The sequence below is a fragment of the Geotrypetes seraphini genome, chromosome 3 (genome assembly GCF_902459505.1).
Source record: "Geotrypetes seraphini chromosome 3, aGeoSer1.1, whole genome shotgun sequence".
NCBI classification, from domain to species: Eukaryota; Metazoa; Chordata; class Amphibia; order Gymnophiona; family Dermophiidae; genus Geotrypetes; species Geotrypetes seraphini.
In genome coordinates, this window is record NC_047086.1 from 290048320 (window position 1) to 290071222 (window position 22903).

Consider the following 22903-nt stretch of genomic DNA (forward strand, 5'->3'; position numbering starts at 1 on the left):
AATTTAGAATAAGACAAAAAAAAAAATCTTTGAAAGGCATTTCAAAGAATTGCAGACCTGTCATTGTTCATGTGGAAAGTAGCAATTACTCATGCAGTATTACTATTTGAGTTGTTATAATTGAAAACCCTCAAGCAGCTCCTGGAAGCTGTTAAGTTCTAAACAGTGATACAGTTTATTTGTTGTCAGGTATTGAGTATATAGTTCATGTAGTGTGTGATGTATTATTTATGGAGCTGGAGTAATCTGATCTAATTTGTGTGTGGTAATTATGGCTTTAATCCAAACAAGATAGCCTTTTAAAAGGTCATAGTATCTACATACTAAGAAGAAGGTTTTCAGAGTTGGAAATTATTGACCTAGTTATTTGGAAACGTACAAAGTTCTCATTATTTTTGTAGCCTCTTACTAAAAAGGACAGATATCAAACAAGACAGAAACAAGAATTTCCTCCAATTTCAGAGAGGTCAGAATTGAAATCCCTTGGTTATTTTATTAATCTACTAGTCTTTAAACCTGTTACATTAACGAGTGTTAGAATAGATGTGTGTGTCTGTCTGTCTTTCTCTCTCTCTCTTTTTGACCGCTTTCTGTCTGTTTGTCTTTCTTTCTTTCTTTCACCCCTTGCCTGCTCCCCCTGTCCAGCAGCACTCTTTACCTGCTCCCCCCTGTCCCTCTTGCCTGCTCTCCCTGTCCAGCAGCACCTCTTGCCTGCTCCCCCTATCCAGCAGAACTCTACCTGCTCCACCTGTCCCTCTTCCCTGCTTCCCCTGTCCAGCAGCACTCCTTACCTGCTCCCCCTGTCCCTCTTCCCTGCAGCCGGCTTTCTGGTGTCTTTGAACCACTGATGCTCCTCTTCAAAGCAGCCTGCTGAGGTTCGCAGACGGCTGTAGCGAACCTCGCAGGCTGCTCTGCACATCAGTAGCACATTCCCTCTGATGCAATCCCGTGTGTCAGAGGGAACGTGCTACCAAGGTGCAGATCGGCCTTCGAGGTTCGCTACAGCTGGCCGCGAACCTCAGCAGGCTGCTTTGAAGAGGAGCAGCGGTGGCAGCAGCAGTTGGTGAGTGAGGACGAGAGGGGGGAGTCTGCCTCCATGTTCAAAAATGGAATTCAGCACAGACCCAGAGACCATGGTGGCAGTGATCATGCGGTCCTAAGTGCGCAACAATCGCTTACAGCAGTCACGTACAGCATCCAGGAACTTAGTCTCACTACCCCTGCCAGAGGTGCCTAGGTTCCAGTCTATCCCCGAATAATTGAAGTAAACCATTATAACTGCGTTGACTCCCTTGCAGTTGCGTTTAATCTCGTCCGTCATTTCTCCGTCAATTTCTTCGGACTGCCCTGGGGGTCGGTAGTAGATGCCGATCTTCATTTCCGTTCCATTTGTTACTGGAATTTTGACCCATAGAGACTCTAACATTCTTCTTATTCTCTCCGGTAGACTCAATTCCCTCTTTGACATATAGGGCAATGCCCCCACCTTTTTGGGCCACTCTGTCTCTGCGGTATAGTTTGTATCCCAGTAGCACAGTGTCCCAGACGTTTTCCTCGTTCCACCATGTTTCCGTGATGCCGATGATGTCAAGGTTATCTTTTTGTGCCATAGCTTCTAATTCACCCATCTTATTCTTTAGGCTCCTTGCATTTGTGTGCATACACTTGACTTTGCAACCTGTTACTCTCTTTCATTTCCTTCCTTTTCGATCTGTGAGTGAGGTTAGTGAGCTACTTGCTCAGGTAATAAATGAAGTATTACATGGTCAGGGTCTCCTCCTCTCCATGTACGAAGCCAGCGTTGTAGTATTACATAAAGACGGGAAACGCCCAGAAAGCTGTGCTAGCTGTCACACCTTTAAATTGTGATATCAAAATCATAGCTAAGATCTTAGCTCCCAGGTTGGAGGATATTCTGCCCAAAATTGTTCACCCGGATCAGACCGCCTTTGTTAAAGGTCGATTGATCTCAGATAATGTGAGACATGTAGTCAACATTTTCCATTAGTTACATCTTAAAAAGGACAGGGGGCACTGTTTGGCTTTAGATGCGGAGAAAGCCTTTGATCGCATAGTATGGGACTTTTGTTTACCCTGCTTCAGAGGTTGGGAATGTGGGGTAGGTTCACCATGTGGATCAAAGTAGAGAATGACACGGTGAAAAAATTGGTCCCCGTCACCGCCCCGTCCCCGTCTCACCATCCCCGTCACCGCCCCGTCCCCGTCTCACCATCCCCGTCACCGCCCCGTCCCCGTCTCACCATCCTCTTCACCGCCCCGTCACCGCCACTGCCACCCCATTCACCGCCCCGTCACCGCCACTGCAATCCCATTCACTTTTCTTTATTTACGTATAAAGGAAACATTCTTTAAAACTTTAAAACTTAGTTAAATATTAGTTAATAACTATACAAAAACAAAACACGCAGAGAAAAAATTAATTAATATAAATTCTCAAAACTGACACATTTTGATCACTAAATTTAAAATAGTTATTTTTCATACAGTTTTTCAATCACTAATCTTCCACCACCCCTGGGGCTAGCAATGCAAAAACAAACACGACAAGTACTTTAAATGCTGCCGTGATTAGCATAGTGACCGCGGCTACGGCTGCAAGTCTCCCCTCCCCCCAGCGATCACGGCAGGAGGGCACCCAACCCCTCCTGTAGACCCCCCCAACGGCCCTCCCGACAATCGCAGCAGAAGGGTACCCAACCCCTCCTGCCGGTCCTCCCAATGGCCTCCCCTAAGATCGCCGGCAGGAGGGTACCCAACCCCTCCTGCTGGACCCCCCCCCAACGAACCCTCCCACCCCGGAACCCCCTTAGTCTTACTTTCCAAGTTGGACCGGACGGCTCCTCACACGTATGGCCAGCAGGCTTGCCTCCGTCCAAATGAGGCGGGCCCGCCCCTACCCTGCCCAACCCACAGGATCCTAGGGCCTGATTGGTCTAGGCACCTAAAGCCACTCCCGCTATAGGAGGGGCCTTAGGTGCTTGGGCCAATCAGGCCCTAGGATCCTGTGGGTTAGGCAGGGGAGGGGAGGGGCGGGCCCGCCTCATTTGGACGGAGACAGGCCTGCTGGCCAGACGAGCGAGGAGCTGTCCGGTCCAACTTGGAAAGTAAGACTAAGGGGGTTCCGGGGTGGGAGGGTTCGTTGGGGGGGGGGGTCCAGCAGGAGGGGTTGGGTACCCTCCTGCCGGCGATCTTAGGGGAGGCCATTGGAAGGCAGGGGAGGGGAGGGGAGGGCCCGCCTCATTTGGACGAAGGCAGGCCTGCTGGCCAGACGAGCGAGGAGCTGTCCGGTCCAACTTGGAAAGTAAGACTAAGGGGGTTCCGGGGTGGGAGGGTTCGTTGGGGGGGGGTCCAGCAGGAGGGGTTGGGTACCCTCCTGCCGGCGATCTTAGGGGAGGCCATTGGGAGGACCGGCAGGAGGGGTTGGGTACCCTTCTGCTGCGATTGGCAGGAAGGGTTGATCTGACAAATGAGGAGCACGGTGAAACACAGGTAAATAGCGGTTCCTAGAAGGGGGTACATTGGCCCGCGGGGACAAACCTGTTCACCGTTTCCGCGGTCGGTGAATGGCCTTGTCCCCGTCACCGCAGCGACTGCTAGTTTTCTTCCCCGTTTTCGGCGGTGACCCGCGGCTTAAATGCGGTGGCCGCGGGTAAACCGTCACCGTGTCATTCTCTAGATCAAAGCACTTTATCTTTGGCCTCAGTCGAGTATTGTCAGTGAGGTTTGCTCTGATGAGTTCCCTTTGTTTAGGGGGACGTGTCAGGGTTGCCCATTATCGCTGATGATTTTTTGGGTTGGTAGCTGTTGGCAGCTCGTATTCATTTGAATGGTGGTATTCGTTCTATTTGTATTGAGGCAAGTGAACATAAGATGATGTTATATGCCGATGACACCTTGATTCTTTTGAGTTCTCCAGATACCTCTTTGCCTTTTTTTAATGCAGGAACTCGAGAGCTATGCTAGTTTTTCTGGCTATAAACACACGGAAGCTTTAGGGATTGGCTTTTCCCCAAAAGACTGGAAGGGCCCTTTTCTTTTTCACTGGGTTACTCGTAGTTTTTGTTATCTAGGTGTTCGGTTATCTGCTAATACGGTAGATTTATTTCAATTAAATTACCCAGCTTTGCTCAAAGGTATAGGTCAGGATTTAGAGGACTGGGGGAAGCTTACATTAAGTTGGTGGGGGCACATTGCTGCGCATAAAATGATGATCCTTCAAAAGTTTACCTTCATATTTGCCCAGCTTCCAGTGGTGATTCCTTGGTCTCTTTTGGCCTGGTGACAAAGTAGGTTGGGCAAGATTATTTGGGGGAAGGACAGCAGAGGTTAGCATTGCACACAGAGGAAAGGAGGGGTATTAACTTGCCTAATTTGTGGATCTATTATAAGGTGGCATTGCTTCAAGCTTTGCTTTTCCATTATAGGGAAAGGGCTGCTGTTTCCTAGGTAGTCATTGAAGCCTTGAACTATTCTTGTTTTTGGAGGACACTCATTACCTAGAGGTTGTTTGTGAGAATGATTTAGGGATCACCCATTTTTAGGTCCACTACTACGAGAATGGAGATCCTGACATTTAGGGCGGGGAGTGGGAGAACATGTTTTTCCGGGAAGTCGACTGAGTGGATACTCCCCTTTTTCCCATCTGGAGTTGGATCCCCTTCATACACAATTACATAGGGCGAGGGTAGATAAATGCATTTGGTTTATTGGATCATGGGGTGATGGTCACGAAAGGTCAACTAGAACAACTTATCCAGTCTCCTTTTCCTTTTTTTGCATATTTCCAACTTCATCATTTTATCTCAGGACTGCCTTCCCACATTCTTACCCATATTCCTACACCTCTCAAGAGATCTCTTTTTGTGGGGGGAAAAATACGAAAAAATTGCTCTCTAGGGTATACAAGGCTTTATTGGAGGAAACAGGACAGGTGCATAGCTCCCATGAGATACAATGGAATGGTTTAAGAGATTCATCTTTGGAAGCTGCTGATTGGGCTGATTATGCATATATTCATTTCTGTTCCTGGGCCACCAAGTATAAGCAGCTGCAATATCAGGTTGTTCACCACCTGTACGTTTGCCCGTTGCATATGTATCATATGGGGAAAAGCCCCACAGGGAATTGCTGGAGGGGCTGTGATGCACTTAAGTCCTTTGATCATATGTGGTGGTTTTGTCCGTGGTTCAGCGCTTTTGGACCCTAATTCAAGATTATAATTCTCTCAGAGTTCCTGGGGTCCTCCCCTAGGGTCCTAAATTTTGTTTACTGGGTGGGGATCCCTTGAGTACTTAGAGGAAAGTCAGAAATAGTTTGTATTTTCTTTATTATTCATGGCCAGACTTATAATTGCTAGTCAATGGCGTTTAGCAGGTGGGAAGACCATCTGAGGGACTTGATGATTTATGACAAGCTGAAATGGATGTTGAGAGGCTGGGCAGAGCATTATGATGTGGTGTGGAGATGGCTGGATTTACCCACTTCCTAGAGGATTATATGTATGTTCTGATGTAGTTGCTTTGCTGTCCTAGTCCCCATTCTTCCTGGGTTTAATGGAACTTCTTTTCTCCAGGTGTCATTTTTCACCCACTCGTCTTTAATTCCTGATACTTTTACTTTCTTATGTATTCTTTCCTATGGATTGTTGTATATTAGTGTTTGTGAGATTCCTTTTCAGATCTGCCACTCATGGTTTTCGTCTGAGGGATTTATAAGGGGTGGAGTTGGGGGGGGTCTATGTTATTTTCTGCTGTACTGGGCATGGATAATCCTTTTGTTTTCTATGTTCTGATATTACCCTTTTGAGTGCCTGTGAGTTTACTTGCTGGTACTGGTGTTGTTACTGTATTTTTGTCTTTGGGATTGATAATCAGGGGGATGATTTTTCTTATGTGGTTTTCGCATAGCTGGTGTGGTGCTCTGAATTGTTGACATTGTATATGACCAATAAAAATTAATGTAAAAAAAAAAAATTACAGATCACATCTCCATTTCAGGAGAGCCCAATAGACCCTAGTTATTCAGTGGCCAGGCCACTGGGAATCTAGCAGATGTCATCCAGGTCATGCCATGGCCCAATCAGTCACTACACTGTTGGCTAATTTGATCTTGGAATATCATTCCAAAATCTGCCACCCCAAAATATCTTGACCATAAATGCATCCAACCTGGGCTGGGGGCTGTTCATGTATAAGGGCTTCACACTCGGAGAACTTGTTCCTCCTAGGAGCAGTCTCTTCCCATCGATCCCCTGAAACTGCGGGTGATATGGAATACTCAAAAGGCTTTCAGAGATCAGCTAGTATATCAAATTATTTTAATTCAAACGGACAATCAGATGTAATGTATTATATAAACAAGCGGGGGTATGGGCTCCTACCCCTTGTATTGGGAGCCAATTCGGATGTGGCAATGGGCTTTCAAGTACAGCATGGTGCGCAGAGCCACATACCTAGCGGGAAAGAACAGACAATCTGAGTAGAGTCATGGAACCACATGAGTGGTCTCTCAGTGTGGATGCAGCCCAAAAGATCTTCCAAGGGTGGGGCACTCCTTTGGTGAAGCTCTTTGCCATTCATCTCAACAACAAAAACCCTCAGTACTGCTCCAGACTCTAGTCTGTCATGCTCCACATAGCAAACTAGCATCAGATGCCTTCCTTCCTTCATTGTGGGGAAAGTCTGCTATATGCATATCCTCCCATCCCTCTAATAGGGAAGACTTTATTGAAAGTCAGGCAAGATCAGGGAACCGAGATCTTAATTGCAGCTTACTGGCCCAGGCAGATCCGGTTCCCTCTATTTCTGGAGTTGGCCTCTGAAGTTCTGTGGAGATTGGTCTGTTTTCTGATCCTCATCACACAGAATGAGGGGTCCTTGCTGCATCCCAACCTACAGACTCGGCCCTCATGGCCAGGTTGTTGAAAGCATAAAATTTGCCTCCTTGCATCTACCTGAAAGTGTCTCCCAGGATTTTGCTGGCTTTAGGAAAGATTCAACTAAAAGGTGTTGTTCATTTAAATGGAGAAGGTTTGCCATTTGATGTAAGGGCCCTAGCTCTGCTTTCTTGTTCCATACAAAAGCTGCTTGAATCCCTCCTTACACTGCTCTGAGTCTGGTTTAAAAACCAACACTGTAAGGATTCATCTCTGCAATTAGTGCTTATCATTCTCAGATGGAGGTCAAGCCATTTTTATACAGCCTCTAGTTGTTTGCTTCATGTGAGGTTTGATGTTGCTGAATCCCCCTCTCAAACTTCCCACAATATCTTGGAATCTTATCCTCATCCTTGCCCAGCTGATGAAAGCTCCTTTTGAGTTGTTAGACTCCTTTCACAGCTGAAGTATCTGACCTGGAAAATCTTGATTTTGGTGGCGGTCACTTCAGCTCACATAATTAGAGTTTCAGGCCCTAGTAGTTGATGTACCTTATACTAGATTTCATCATCTACTATAATAAAACGCTAAGCGCGCATGCATACTCTTACCTGCGTGATCTGTGATCTGTAGGTCCATGGCTGGCAGGAGTGTGCATGCATGCATACAACGTTCCCTCTCTCGCAGACCTCAAGGTGATGTGCGGTCTTGCCGCCGTGGCAACTTTACACTTAAAAATAACTATGTCAAGGGCCTAAGGGAGCAGGCCAGACTGCAATCCTCACTGTAAGGCATCAGTTCTTTGTCGCTCCCCCCCCCCCCCCGGCGCACAACTCCCCGACATACCCGAACCCCCGTTGAGCCGACCCTCCCACCGCGAGATTACCACAAACCTCCCACTCCAGCAGCGTCTGCAGCACTCTAAACATGCTGCTTCGCAGCCTTCTACTGCCCTGATTTCCTCTGCCGCATCCCTGATGACATTGAGACAGAGATGCGGCAGAGGAAATCACGGGCAGTAGAAGGCCGCGAAGCAGCGTGTTTAGAGTGCATGCGGACGCTGCTGGAGCCGGGAGATTTATAGATCGTCTCGTGGTGGGAGGGTCAGACGTGAGGGCCAGTGGGGTCTGCTGCACGGTGGCGGTAGTGGCGGGGGGGGGGGGAGATGGAAACATGCTGCTCAACGGTTCTACTGCACAAGGGGATGGGAGGGAGGGATAGAAAAATGTCGGGTTCTACTGTACGGGTGGATGGGGGGTACAAATGGAAAGATGCTGCTCAAGGGTTCTACTGCACAGGGGGATGGAAGGGAGGCAGGCAGGCTGGCTTCGGGGGGGACGACAAAGTCTGGAAGGCAGTGAAGGGGACATAGGAAGGAGGCACTGGGAGCACTAAGGACATAGGAAGGGGCACTGAGGGCACTAAGGACATAGGAGGCACTGAGGGCACTAAGGACACGGGAAGGAGGCACTGGGGGCACTAAGGATGTAGGAAAGGGGTACTAAGGACATGGGAAGGAGGCACTGGGTGCACTAAGGACATAAGAGGCATTGAGGGCACTAAGGACATAGGAGGCACTGAGGGCACTAAGGACACGTAAAAGGAAAAAAAACCTGCAAAAAAGGCAGTGGGACCGCTGGATGACCAGGGAAGAAAAGGGTACATCAAGGAAGACAAACAAATTGCAGACAGACTAAATTCCTTCTTTGCATCTGTCTTTATGAAGGAGGATGCCACAACAATACCAGAAGCAGTGAAAGTGTTCAAAGGAGTAATAGAGGACAGCCTCACCACAGTAGAAGTGGACTTGGACTAGATATACTACCAGATCGACAATCTTAAAAGCGATAAATCCCCTGGACCTGATGAAATTCACCTGAGAGTCTTAAAAGAACTGAAGGTTGAAATCGAAGAGCTTTTGCAAAAACTTGCCAACCTGTCAATTAGAACTGGACAGATACCGGACAATTGGAAGATAGTGAACGTCACGCCAGTTTTCAAAAAAGGATCAAGAGGAGAACCGGGCAACTACAGACCTGTGAGTCTTACGTCTGTCCCTGGAAAGATGGTTGAAGCACTGATTAAAGATAGCATAGTCTGGCACTTGGATACACACAACCTGATGAAAGCCAGTCAACATGGCTTCAGGAAATATTACAATGAAATGAAGTTTGTTTCAGAAATTAATTTGAAAAATGTATTGCTCTTGGTTGTAACTTTTCAAAGCATATAGTCTCTTCATTCAGGAATATCAGTGGGCTTTTTTAAATTCTGGATTGTGCATCAAACTGGTATAATGTCCACAATGTAGACACTCCTTTACCCTGTTTTACTGATTATCTGTATCATGCTTGACCTTAATCGGTTTTATAACTAAATATAAAACATCTCAATTCTACTTTCTCATATTACTTTTGTACAGTGTGGGTAAGCATAAAAAGCAGGTAATGATGATTTTTTATTTGTTTTTAAACATATTCTCAAGCTCCTTTCTCAGAGGTTAACTACATCTCTAGTGACTCAGAACCTAAACTTGCTGAAGTCCTTGTTAAAATGGCTCTTCCATTTGTCAACCTGGTGCTTGCAGTTCCTGGGGCTAGAGGGTAATAATCTCCTATGGGGCTCATAATCAAAAGAGGAAAAATGTCCAAAAACCGGCCTAAGTCGGCACTTGGACGAACATTTCTCAAAAAGGTCCAAGCGCCGATAAGAAAACCAACGTAAACGGACTTAGACGTCCCTTTCGATTATGCCCCTCCACGGGTTTAGCAGGACTGCCAACTGCAAGTTCTAACAATCCCTAGTGGACCTCATTGGGTCACATTCGCACAACTAAGCTATAGTTTTTAGTTTTGGTTTTGGCTGTAGTTTATTCCAATCAAAAGTGTTACACAGCTTATTTTCAGCCAAAAAAAAAAAATCAGTTTTGGTCGGTCTCTAGTACTATGTTCCATCCTGATTCATTAATTTTTTTTTTAAGTCAGTAGAATAAGTAATTTTGTACTGCAACTGTAAAACTTTCTATCCATTTTTAATGAAACTTGGTTAAAAGAATGAATTAATTAATTAATAGTTAGTGGTTGGAGCAGTGACCTGACAACAAGGGAAATGAGTGCTCAAATCAAGTGATCAAATGTCGCCCTGCTCTGCCCCGCACTGTGAGCCCATGGTTTTAACCCGCGGGCTTTAAGCGGATTAAAACCATGGGCTCAATTTTAAAAAATTTTAAATGGCAAAGCGAGCCAAGGCTTGCGAGAGCATGGGGAGTGTGGAATGGCAGGTTCGTGCAATCCGGTGACTGATTTGAGGGGGGGGGGGGGGAGAGTCGCTGACGGGGAGTCAAAAAAAAAAAAAAACGGACACAAAATGACACCAGCAACTCGGGCAGGCAGATGGGGGTGTTCCTCCAATCGCCCCTATCTGCATATTTAAGTTTGCAGAATTCATCGGACCTGCCTGGATCGGGCCCGATCAGGCAGGTTAGTGAATCTGGGCCATAGTATGGAGTCATTGTTAATATCAACTGCCAATCAGATGAGAACAGGAATGGATAAAAACACTGCACAACAAAGTTTTTGCTTCCTGAACACTGCTGGGTGTTTCTTATAGAATTTTGGGTGCTGATCATGAATATTACATCAAAAATTACCCATCACGTACCATTTCAGAGAAATCTTCAATTTTGTCGTGATTTTTTCTTATATTTGGATGCAAACAATTTTTTCTCCCATAAGTGTCTTATCAACAACGGTTTGTGCCGCCTGGGTATGTCCATGCATAAAATCTATACTGAAATAATGGGGAAATATACAATGTTACTCTGTGATTCTGTTAATTGGCAAAATACTGATTATCACAGTTATTATGGCTTTGAATAAATATGAATTTATAATAGTGATGTGCTCAGACCTTAAACCCATTAAATAGTGAAGTCACTACTTAGAGTTCAACAAGGGGGACCATCATCGCACTCACTAGTCCCCGACCCCTCCCTGCGTAAACATATTCAGATACTTGGTGGTACTTATCTGAATGGAGAGGTGTCTGTTGTTAGATTCAGTCCTGTTAAATCTCGGTAGTGACTGTGTTCAAACTAATAAAGTGCCTCTTAAAATCCTGAGGTGTTTCTTATATATATATCTGCTTCATTTCCCGTCCCCCCGACTCGAGTTTCGTCTTCTTCGTCGGGGAGGGACACTAGAAATGTAATCAAAAGTTAATTTTTTTACTTTTTACTAATTTTTAAAAATCTTTACCTCTATTCAATTGTATATATGCAAAATAGTCCAAGCATAATTTGTCAAAAAGTTAATTCACATTCAAACTGATATAAAATATATCAAAATACCTGATACTGGCTCATTGAGACCAGACTCGTTCAAAATCTGCTGGCCATCTGACTAACTCTGTTGTGGCAATGCGTATTTAAGAAATCCTAAAACCGGAAGAGGCGGTGCCTTAAAGGCCCCAGATGTTAACAACGCCAGGGACATACATTCTATAGGGCCAACCACTCGATATCAGCATTTAAGCCTTTTGGGTGCAGGGTCTGCCAGTTATAAATAAAACGCTGTTCTTTTTGAACCAGCGTTTTAGATATATCACCTTCAGTGCTATGTATCTGTGTTAACACTGTGTATCTAAGATCTTCCGGATCATGTGATTTGTCCAACCAATGGGATACCAGGGGGGCGGATACTCTGTTTCTTCTTATATTACTCATGTGTTCTATGATTCGTGTTTTAATCATACGAATCGTTTGCCCTATATATAGTTTGTTACAAGGACATTGAATACAATAGATGACCTTTTTAGATTCGCAGTCAGTCCCTGAGAGTAATTTAAAAATGCGTCCGCCCGACCCTGGTATCACAATATGGTCGGAATCTAATACTAACCGACAGACCCGGCACTTACCGCAAGGCTTATGAGGTAATTTATTACCGATGTCCTGATGGTACAAATTGTGTTTTAACTGTTCACCGAGGTTTTTTGCTCTGGAGAACGCAAATTTAGGATAATTTTGTAGTGACGTATGATACTGCAGAATTGGCCAATACTTTAATATAATATGTTTGATGGCATTATTTTTGTTACTGTGAGGCATAACACATACTATATTATGGTCTTCTTGTTTGTGTTGCTTATCTTGTATTAACCATGAGCGGTGACAGTTTTTTGCCCTTTTCCACGCCCTCTTAACGACTTTAGCAGGATACCCCCTACTAACAAACCTATTGTACATTTCATGTGCTTCTCTGTCAAAATCACCCTCCTCAGAACAAATTCTCCGTAAACGGAGAAATTGTCCAATGGGAATACTGTTTTTGAGTGGTCGTGGGTGATAACTTTGAAACTGTAATAGAGTATTTCTGTCAGACGGTTTTTTGTGTAGAGTGGTGGAGATACGTAAATTCTGTTTAACAATTCTTATATCTAGGAACGTAACTTGATTTTTGTTTGAAGTATAGGTAAACTTTATATTACTATCCTTTAGATTGAGTTCTTCTAGGAATTTATTTAAATCTGTCTCTCCACCACTCCACACAAAAAATACATCGTCGATAAATCGTTTCCAGCATGACACATGCTGGAAATATTTGGAAGTGTATACATGAGATTCCTCGAACTGACTCATATAAAGACATGCAAGTGTGGGGGCCACAGTGGCCCCCATTGCTACTCCTTTTGTTTGGAGGAAAATTTCATCTTCAAATTTGAAATAGTTATTATAAATAACTAATTCTGCTAGATCATACAGCAAAGAAGTTTTTAGTTCTGTTAATTTAAGTTTCAATAATTGTGTTTTGACTAATTTCGCTGCTTCCAACTGGGGGACGTTAGTGTATAACGACACCACATCGGCAGTTACTAAAATTGAATCTAGCCAGGTTGGAAGCTGTTTTATGGAAGATGACATCCTGGGCATGTCTGGGCAGGTCTGAACGAGCTTGCACTGTCTCACCATGCTATAATGGTGGCTTCCATACACCGATCCTGCTCATTTGGTTAATATAGATAGTCCGTGTGTGTATATAGTATCAGTATAGTAAAGTATAGTAGTATAGTAGCTGTAGCAATATAACAGTAAGTAAGCTTGATGCTATAGACGTTTTGGTGTCAGGCAATATGTCTCGTCGGTGTCGTAACAGCCGCGACACATTCTGCTATATCTGTGGGGAATATACACTTACGCCTCAGAGACGTTCGATGACTGCCCTTGTAAAGAAAGCCTATCATCTGTATTTTGGCTGCAAAATAGGTGATCAAGACAAGCAATGGGCGCCTCACATTTGCTGTGCGACATGTGCTGTTAGTCTGAGAGCCTGGCTCAGAGGTACTCGAAAGACGATGCCATTTGCTGTTCCGATGATATGGCGAGAACAGAAAGACCATGTGACGGACTGTTATTTCTGTTTGACTAATGTGTCTGGTTTCTCTGCCAAAAACAAGAAGTCAATTGAATATCCTAATCTGCCTTCAGCAATGAGACCCATGCCACATGATGACAGTCTTCCAGTTCCGAAACCACCAGAGGATTGGACCTTAGACGAACCAGATGAAGAAACTGCAGTGCAGGGTTCTAACAGTGACATTGACCCGGATTTTGAACCATCCTCATCAGGCGATCCACATCTGATAACACAGTCCGAATTGAACGATTTGGTCAGAGATTTGGGTCTGTCAAAAGCAAAAGCTGAGCTGCTAGGTTCGAGACTGCAGGAATGGTGTTTGCTATCACCAGGTACGAAAATTTCTGTGTTTCGAGACCGGCATCATGATATAACCAAATTTTTTGCACAAGTCGACAGTCTCTGTTTCTGTTGTGACATTGAAGGATTGTTCTCGGTCTTTGGTTGTGATCACAACCCGGAAGAGTGGCGTCTTTTCATTGATTCGTCAATGTTAAGCCTGAAAGCTGTTCTGTTGCACAATGGCAACGTTTATCCTTCAGTACCTGTTGGCTATGCAGCACATATGAAAGAAACATATGAGAATATGGAAATGTTACTAAAGTATGTCCAGTATACCAGGTATAACTGGAATATCTGTGGAGACCTCAAAGTCGTTGCTCTGTTACTAGGACTGCAGCTTGGCTATACAAAGTACTGCTGTTTCATCTGCGAATGGGACAGCCGAGACAGAGAGTCGCACTATTCTAGAAAGAACTGGCCACTCCGTAAAAAGTTAGTTCCAGGACAGAAAAATGTAGCACATGAATCGCTTGTTGACCCGACAAAGATATTTTTGCCTCCTCTTCACATTAAACTGGGACTCATGAAGAATTTTGTGAAAGCAATGAACAAGGAAGGGGAAGGTTTTCGTTATTTAAGACAGATGTTCCCAAGAATAACTGATGCCAAGATCAAAGAGGGTATTTTTGTTGGCCCCCAGATCAGACATGTTATGAGTGACAAGCGATTTGAAGATCTGTTAGTTGGGCCGGAAAAAATTGGCTGGAAAGCCTTGAAAGACGTTGTTGACAATTTTCTGGGCAATTACAGAGCCCCAAACTACATTCAGCTGGTAGACAAACTTCTCAAAGCATACAAGAGAATGAAGTGCAATATGTCACTCAAGATTCATTTCCTCCATTCACACTTGGACTTCTTCCCCGCAAATCTCGGTGCTGTGAGTGACGAGCACGGTGAAAGGTTTCATCAAGACATAGCTACGATGGAGAAACGATACCAGGGCAATTGGAATCCGTCAATGCTTGCCGACTATTGTTGGATGCTACAACGTGATGCACCAGACACTGAATATAAAAGAAACTCGGGAGCAAAACACTTTTAATTCTGTTTCATTTAGTCGCTTGTGCGAAACGTAAACTTGACTATATATTTTATTGTCAGTAAACATAAAAATGTCTATTTCTCATAGTTCTTACGTGATGCAGTAAAACCAAAACCATATTTGAGCATACCAAGTTGGTACCTGTCATAATCACCAAAAAACTTTTCAGGAATCAAGACTTAACCAAAAAATTGTTGTGCAGTGAAATCACACTTTTTGTTTAGTGTCCTTAGATATTTCAGGAGCATTTGATTCTATTGATTTGAGATTTTCATCTTATTTGATAGATCAAACAATGCAAGTTCTGAGTAAAGGTGAAATTTCTGAAGTGGTGTTCTTCAAGGGTCTGCCTTATCTGCTCTTCTTCTTAATGTCTACATGGCATCTATCGGTGAAATTTTTAAGAGACTGAATGTAGAATAACAGCTTTATGCTGATGACATAGAATTCTTCCCTGTATATGGATGGGAAGAGGAATTTGTAAAGAGATTGTATGAATGTAGTTGGTGAATGAATGAGTGAGAGTAAGTTAATTTTGAATGTGGCCAAAACACAAGACCTGTTTTATAGGGAAAAAAGAACAACAGATTTGTCCTGTGGAAGTGAAAGTAGGAGATTTGGTAATAGCTATAAAGAGAGAAATGTGTGTGTCCAAGTTGACTGAGTGACAAATAGTACAAGTGGTACAATCATCATTTATTAAACTACACCTATTGAAGAGATTGAAGCCACTGGTTTTGCAATTGGATATTCATACAATTTTACCAGATCTTGTATTCTGCATAGTGGATTATTATAGTGCATTATATTTAGGAATAGCAAAATGTAAAATCAAATTTTTACAGTGAATTCAAAATGCAGCAGCCCAAGTTTTAGTAGGCGGAAATCATTCAATGCATATAACACCAGAAAAGGGCCATAGCCCATCAAATCTGCCCACTATAATGACCCACCCCCTCAACTTTACCCCCCTAGAGATCCCACATGTGTGTCCCATTTAATCTTAAAATCTGGCACGCTGCTGGCCTCAATCACCTGCAATGGAAGTTCATTCCAATGATCAACCACCCTTTCGGTGAAGAAATACTTCCTGGTGTCGCCATGAAATTTCCCACCCCTGATTTTTAGCGGATGCCCTCTTGTGGCCGAGGGTCCTTTAAAAAAGAAGATATCATCTTCCACCTGGATACAGCCCGTGATATATTTAAACGTCTCAATCATGTCTCCTCTCTCGCTACGTTCCTCGAGTGAGTACAGCTGCAAATTATTCAGCCTTTCCTCATACGGGAGATCCCTGAGCCCTGAGACCATCCTGGTGGCCATTCGTTGAACCAACTCAACTCTCAGCACATCTTTTTGGTAATGTGGCCTCCTGATTATAATTCACCAGATTTTGTATGGTCAGCCAACAGAGTGTCTACAAAATCATTAGTAGTGTATATGTCAAAAAGGTCACTAAGATCAGAAACAGCAAGGCAATTGTTAGTGGATTCAGTACCTTATTTTTCTTACCTTGTAACATTTTGATGATGAAAACAGTGTTTAAACGTATTCTTAGATCCTGTAGAATTGCAGAGGTACATATTGATTCTGTTAATACATTCTCATTTTTTGTGTAAATAATTTAAAATTTTCTATGTTTTTCAGTCACGTAGTGTGGACAAACAACATGCTGTGGTCAACTATAAAGCTTCTACAGATGAACATTTGGTGAAAGATTTAGGAAGCTTAAATGGGGTGAGTTACATAGAAATAAAACAGTTTTGGAAATGAGTGGTTTAATAAAAACTCTAGTTGGATTATGTCCCCGTTAACTTGCACCTATTTCTTGGTTCCGCTGTTATTAGGATGAAGACTATATATTGTGCTGTGTGGACTGGTGCAAGAAAAAAGTTTGGAACGATTAAAGTTTTTCACTGAAGTCATATGTTTGATGCTGTCATGATCATTTCCTTTGGATTATGAATTTAGCGCAGGATTGAATTAAAATGTGGACAGTATGGAAATCTTCATTTAAACACAGTAACCTGTAGGGAAAGTATGCAGACATGGTTTTGAGAATGCTTTCCAATATAGATTTGTTGAAGCGGGTATTAAGGTTTCTAACTTTGAGTGCATGCTTTGCCTTTTTATGTTTTTCTCAGTTGTAACATATTCATGCTGTAGTCTCCTGATTATAAAGATGAAATATTTGCTGGAGAAAAGGAGGTGGGTCTATTTCTGAAAGTTAGCATATGCCCCTAAGCTATAGTTTGAGATTGAGATGGGGTCTCTGAGAAGGTTTGTAGCTATGGATGTGTGTGGGTGTGTTTGGGGCAGATGCATACTAGAGGTTGAGTGGTGTATGGTAAGTAGGAGGACTGGTGGTAGTGGGAGATGTGACTTGGAAAAGTGTGAAAAATGATGCTAAAAGTGAACTTCCAAGAGTTGCTTTAGTAGTAGTTGTTATTATTTTTGCTGCTTGCCTGAATTGCTCATTACCAAACAATTGGAATAGTGATGGGATGTTTTGTATTTGGAACACAGTTTTTCTTAGAAAGCAGTGGGGATTTGTTTTGGGCTGCATGCTCCTCTTAAAATGCTGACACAGAGTTTCTAGTTTTCACACTTAATTGAAAGATTCTAGTTTTATTTCTGCTTGTCAAATTTGGTGGATTTTTTATTCCATTATTGGAGAGTTATTGTACCTACAGCTGGGAACATAGATTGAAATTAATTCATTTTACATGATTCCTTTCAATGCAATATATATTGAAAATCGGAAGTACTGTATTTTTCACTCCATAAGACACACACTTCCCCCCCTCCCAAAAAAAAAGCGGGTGGGAATGTAGGTGCGTCTTATAGAGTGAATACAGCCCTTTCACCCCTCCCCGGCGATACCTTTTAAAAATTCTGTCGGTCCAGCGCTGTATTGGCAGGAGCTTTCCGTGCTCCTGCCCCTCCCTCGCTTGGACGGCTGCGGCAGAGCGGCACACAAGGCAGGCGTGAGCTTTTCGCGCTCCTGCCTGGTCGGGCGCTGCTCCCTGAATGGCTGCCGTTAGGCCTCGTGAGTTTGTTTGTGTCCCATCCCTGTAAGTCTCAAACCTGATCCACTGTTTTGTGGTATTATGTATGGCATGTTGTAGGCCTAAGACCAATATAACCAAAGAAAATATTACAAATATATTTTAAAATTTTAATCAAAATAAAGCTATGATTTTAATCAGTGGATGATTAGTAAATCATTCATCCTCAGACTTCCAGCACATACTCCTGTCATCTTAATCCAATCCCGAGTTTATCCCAGTGCATGAATGGACTTCCATTCTCTAAAAGAAGCAAAGGTTCACGTTTGTAACTTTCTAATCCCATCAGCCTTTTGTTTCATAAGTATGTGATATTTGTTTGTCACCCCCCTCCCACCATATATCAAATAAACTGAACCTGAATCTGGATGCAGTCTATTTTCTACTGCAGGCCTTCATAAATGGGCAAAACAGGGTATGTGGTTTACAGAGGTACATGGCAAGAGGAAAACTTTCACTACTGCACACACTAAGATGAAACAAATGGTGAGAAATATCCCCCTCCCCCCACCAGTTGAGGAGATTGTTGTCACGTCACGCAAAGAAAGCCCCACTTTTATGTGCCCTCCTTAAAGTATATGACTTCAGTAAGATTTTGAGTGCTGCCTTTCCCACATCAGTGGTACCTACTTGGGTTTGCTGTGGTGTTCAAAGCAACACAGTGGGTGAAGTTTAGATTCCATGATGACTAGCAGGCTGACTAAGAGCCCCTAAATTTTGGTGTGTGCCACATGGTTCTGCAACCCTGTGTGTCTTGAGATTCAGAGGGCTGTTGGAGCTCACTTGCCCCCTCCCCTAACATATTCTTCTGGAGCAAGTGTAGAACTGGAGAGGCAAAGAGCTAGAACAAATAATGATGGTAGGTATCTGTCATCTGCATTCCTTTTCTTATTCTTACTAAACAAATGTGGCAGAGGAAGAAAGGGGGGATTTTCTGTGTGTGTGAGAGGGACAAGAAGAGAAGGAAGTTAAGATAACAGCCCCCCCCCCCCTCTCTGATGTGATAGCATTGCAGAAGTGTATGTACACAGGGAGAAGGTAGGAAGAGACATAAAGATGGCATTTCTTGTAAATCCTGTCCATTGCTCTTTGAATGCTGTTTCTTTGATACAACTGCATGCCCAGGCAGCAGTAATAATGGCACATTGTATACATGGAAATTCAGCATTTCATTTGCAATTTGCAAACTCCATGAGCCCTGCACATGTTTTGCAGCCTTGTTTTTAATCGAGTGCCTTGTTTTTAATGCCATCCTCTGATATTGTAGCTTAATGTATTTCAGTATAAACATACTTCTGTAACCACAGCCAAAGCTGAGTGTGAGGCTGCAAGTGAGCAGATTATTACTAGGGGATGGCAATTCAAGATTCCACCTGGGAGGTGGGATTGTAGAGAAGGGAGGGGAGGGTTATTGACAAAACTCAGCCTTTATATTGCTTGTGGGGTTTTTTTAATGTGGAAATCACTCCTGCTCCAACGCGCACCGCTAGACTACCAGGAAACCACGGTAAGCTGGGGGGGGGGGGGGTCACTTGAGAGGGAGGAAGCACTAACTGATATTCCGGTAGGGGTTGTAATGCTGGCGTTACTCTCGCTTGGGAGGGAGCATTAGCTGACATTCCGATGTGGTTGGGGCATGGGCATGTGCTGATCTGGGGGAGGGGCTTGCAGTAGCAGAGGAGAGGTAAGATTACTGGGAGGGCATCACAGAGGAGGAGTGGTAGAATATAAACTCTCTGGTTTTTATTTGCGTTACCATTCTTTCCCTTAAAAAGGGGGGCAAAAATGGTACCTCATTTTATATTTGAATGGGTTTGTATTTGAGTATATGCAGTATACAAACTATCTTTCTCGCATTCCAAATATAGTCTTGTTTACATATTGGACAATAATTTTGTCCCCAAACAGACATTCTTAATTTTTATGTCTAATTCTTTCCAACACTTGGGGTCCAAAAATAAAATGATTCATGCAGATGAGTGACTACAGGTATGCATGAGGCTAGTTAAAATGAATGCAATATAGATAACATTTCTTGTATAAATTGCAAAATTATGGTAATGGTTGCATATTAATTTCTCTGAAAAGCAATATTCCTTTGAAAGTAAATTGCTTCATTCTTTGATCATATCAATTAGTGACTGCAGGTTCACAATCAGTTTATTACCTTGGTTTTAGTACTCAGCATGGCGCTTGTTGAAGCTCATTTTCTCTTTTTTTTTGACTAGACATTTGTGAATGATGTGCGCATTCCGGAGCAAACATATATTACCTTGAAGCTGGATGATAAACTAAGATTTGGATATGATATCCTTTCTATGAAGTGTATTTTATTCATCTTACTGGAAATATTTCACTAGCCAAAGTCAATTGAACTTTAGTTTTCCTGCTCATGAAAGGTATTTCTTTCATGGACAAGCAGAATATAAAATCCTCACTCATGCATGATGTCATGTGATGGAGCTTAGAAGTAGAGAATGACACGGTAACTGTTACCCACCAAAACAGGGATGAAAATAAACCTAGTCGCTGCAGGTACGGGGACAATGCCCCGTGGAGCCCTTGAATGGCCTTGTCCCCGCAGTTAATTGAGGGAAAGCGCACAAAATACTTTAAAATCCGATCGCGCGGTCCAAGCATCTCCCTCTCTCCCTTGCCTTTACCTTCGCTGGCAATTTTCCTCTTATCAAGCTGAAGTCACGTGTGGCTGGCTGCCTGAAACTGTCCTTTAACGTAACCAGAAACAGGAAGTTGCTTCAGAGTAGAGAAGTTTCAGGCAGCCAGCCAGACGCACGCGACTTCAGGAAATGCTCTGGCTGCTTGTTAAGAGGAAAATTGCCAGCAAAGGCAAGGGAAGGAGGGAGATGCACAGACCGCGGCGGGCGAGAGGGAGGGAGGGGGCTGCTTCTGGGGACAGAAGACCCAGCTGAAATTAACCATTTTTAAAAAATTTATATTAGTTTCCCATAGAGCTTGGGTGGAAAAAAGGACACCAAAGCAAAACTGGCTGAGGAGTAGGAAAGAGAAAGGGCAGAAGGACAGGCAGGTGAGCCAGATTCTGGAAGCGGGGGGAGAAAGAGGGAAAGAAGCTAGATGGGGTTGGAGAGGAGAGAGACACAATGGTGTAGAAGAGGAAGAGGGGAAATCTGGTCACAGGAAGGTAACAGAAACAGAGGGGAAATTATGTGCATGGGGCATAGGGACAGATACATGAGGGGGGGGGGTGGAAATTATGTGCATCAGGGCATAGGGACAGAGACATATAAAGGGGATATACATGGGGATGATATATGAACACAGGTGGGCAATGCCAGACACAGGATGGAGTATACAGATACAGAGGGGAGATAATAAAAATGGGGAAAATAGGAACCCAGAAGGGAGATGGTTTGTGCAGATGGGATCAGATGATTTGCAGGGACGGAATGGGGACCAAGCTTGCGGGGATGGGACGGGGACTGAGCTGACGGGACAGGGACCAAACTCGCGGGGACGGGACGGGGATGAGCTCACGGGAACGGGGCAGAGACAAATTTTTTTACCCTTGTCATTTGCTACTTAGAAGCTCTTGAAATGTGGAGTTTCTAGCATATTTAACCATGAATGTGTGGGAGTTCTCATATTGTTGCTATTGCACAGAGCCATCTCAGGGCCAGGTTCTCAAAACAAAAATCTGCCTTTAACGTGCACACTAAATAGGCTCCAGCTGATTTAGCTTGTACATATTTTAGCGACAGATTATAAAAACGACTTAGGGAGGTACAACCAGATCATTAATATTGAAATAATCACTCCGAGCCATTCTCTATAATCACCGAGTGATTCTCTAACTTGGTTGTGCCATATTTGCATACAAAATTTACCGACAGGTCTGAGCTGTCATTGCCTTACTTTCTGATCACTGACAGGAAAGTAAGGCTTGACAGCTCAGACACCACCCCCCCAGGCAAATTAAAATAATAATTTTTAAAAACCCAAATTGAAGTTTGGCAGGAGAGATGCCTACTCTTTCCTTCTGCATGCTGACACTAATCCCACATACCTCTGGCAATGAGGAGATGTGGTAGGAGAGATGCCCATGCTCTCTCACAGCCACACAACACCCCCCCCCCCCCCCGGTAGCTGGAGAGATGCCTAATTTTTCCCGCTGCCAAGAAACATACTCCCTCAACACTGGGAGAGATGCCCACACTCTCCCACTGCAACGCAACATCCCCCCCATGCCTCTGACAACCCCTGCCCTCTCCCCCTTATCTTGGTTAGATGGCTGGCCAGAGGGATGCCTACTCCCTCCGGCCAGCTAGCCCGCCTCTTGAAAATGGCAGACCTTCCCCTCCCTGGTGCATCCTGGGATGCACCGGGGAGGGGCCTGAGACTCTGATTGGCCCAGGTTGTTAAGGCCCCTCATATGGGAGGGGCCTTAACCTGGGCAAATCAGAATCTCAGGCCCATCCCCGGATGCACCTATGGGTGAGGTCTTATGCATCTGTGCCAATCAGTCTTAGGCTCCTCCCTGGTGTATCCAGGGAGGAGCTTATGATTGACCTAGATGCATAAAGCCCTACCCATAGGAGGGGCCTTAAACAATCTGGGCCAATCAGCCTCAGGCCCCTCTCTGGTGCATCTCAGGATGCACTGGGGAGGAGAAGGCCCACTATTTTGAAGATGCGGGTCAGCTGGCCGGAGGGAGTAGGCATCCCTCCAGCCAGCCATCTAACCAAGGTAAGGGGGAGAGGGCGGGGGTTGTCGAAGGCATGGGGGAGGGTTTGCATAGCAGCGGGAGAGCGTGGGCATCTCTCCCACTGCCAAGGGGAGTTGGGGGATGTTTCTTGGCAGCAGGAGAGATTGGACATCTCTCCTGCTGCCAAGGGGGTGTGTTAGTTGGTGGCGGGAGTAGTGGGCATTTCTCCTGCTGTCAGTGGAGGATTACTTGGCCTGGCGGCTCAATTTTTTTTTGTGTGTGTGTGTGTTTATTTTGTGCATGTGCCCATCACTATCACCAGCGATGGGCACATGCAAACTTAGCGAATTTTCGTTACTCTCTACCAATCTCATTTGCATTAACGACTTTTGGAGAATGACTCGCTTTTTTAAAACCAGACTATAACGGCTGCATCAGTGGCCCGTCAGTTTTTACATGGAT

General features: G+C 44.1%; 1 protein-coding gene across 10 annotated transcripts in view; it reads left to right on the forward strand.

Annotated features, from left to right (window-relative positions):
• CEP170 (centrosomal protein 170) overlaps nucleotides 1–22903 on the forward strand; it is a 283085-nt gene that overhangs the window by 70856 nt on the left and 189326 nt on the right. For all 10 annotated transcript variants that reach the window (XM_033937690.1, XM_033937689.1, XM_033937691.1 and 7 more), the window contains exons 3-4: nucleotides 16340–16429; nucleotides 19989–20067. In XM_033937690.1, the coding sequence (XP_033793581.1) occupies nucleotides 16340–16429; nucleotides 19989–20067 (169 nt within the window). The remainder of the gene's footprint in view (nucleotides 1–16339; nucleotides 16430–19988; nucleotides 20068–22903) is intronic.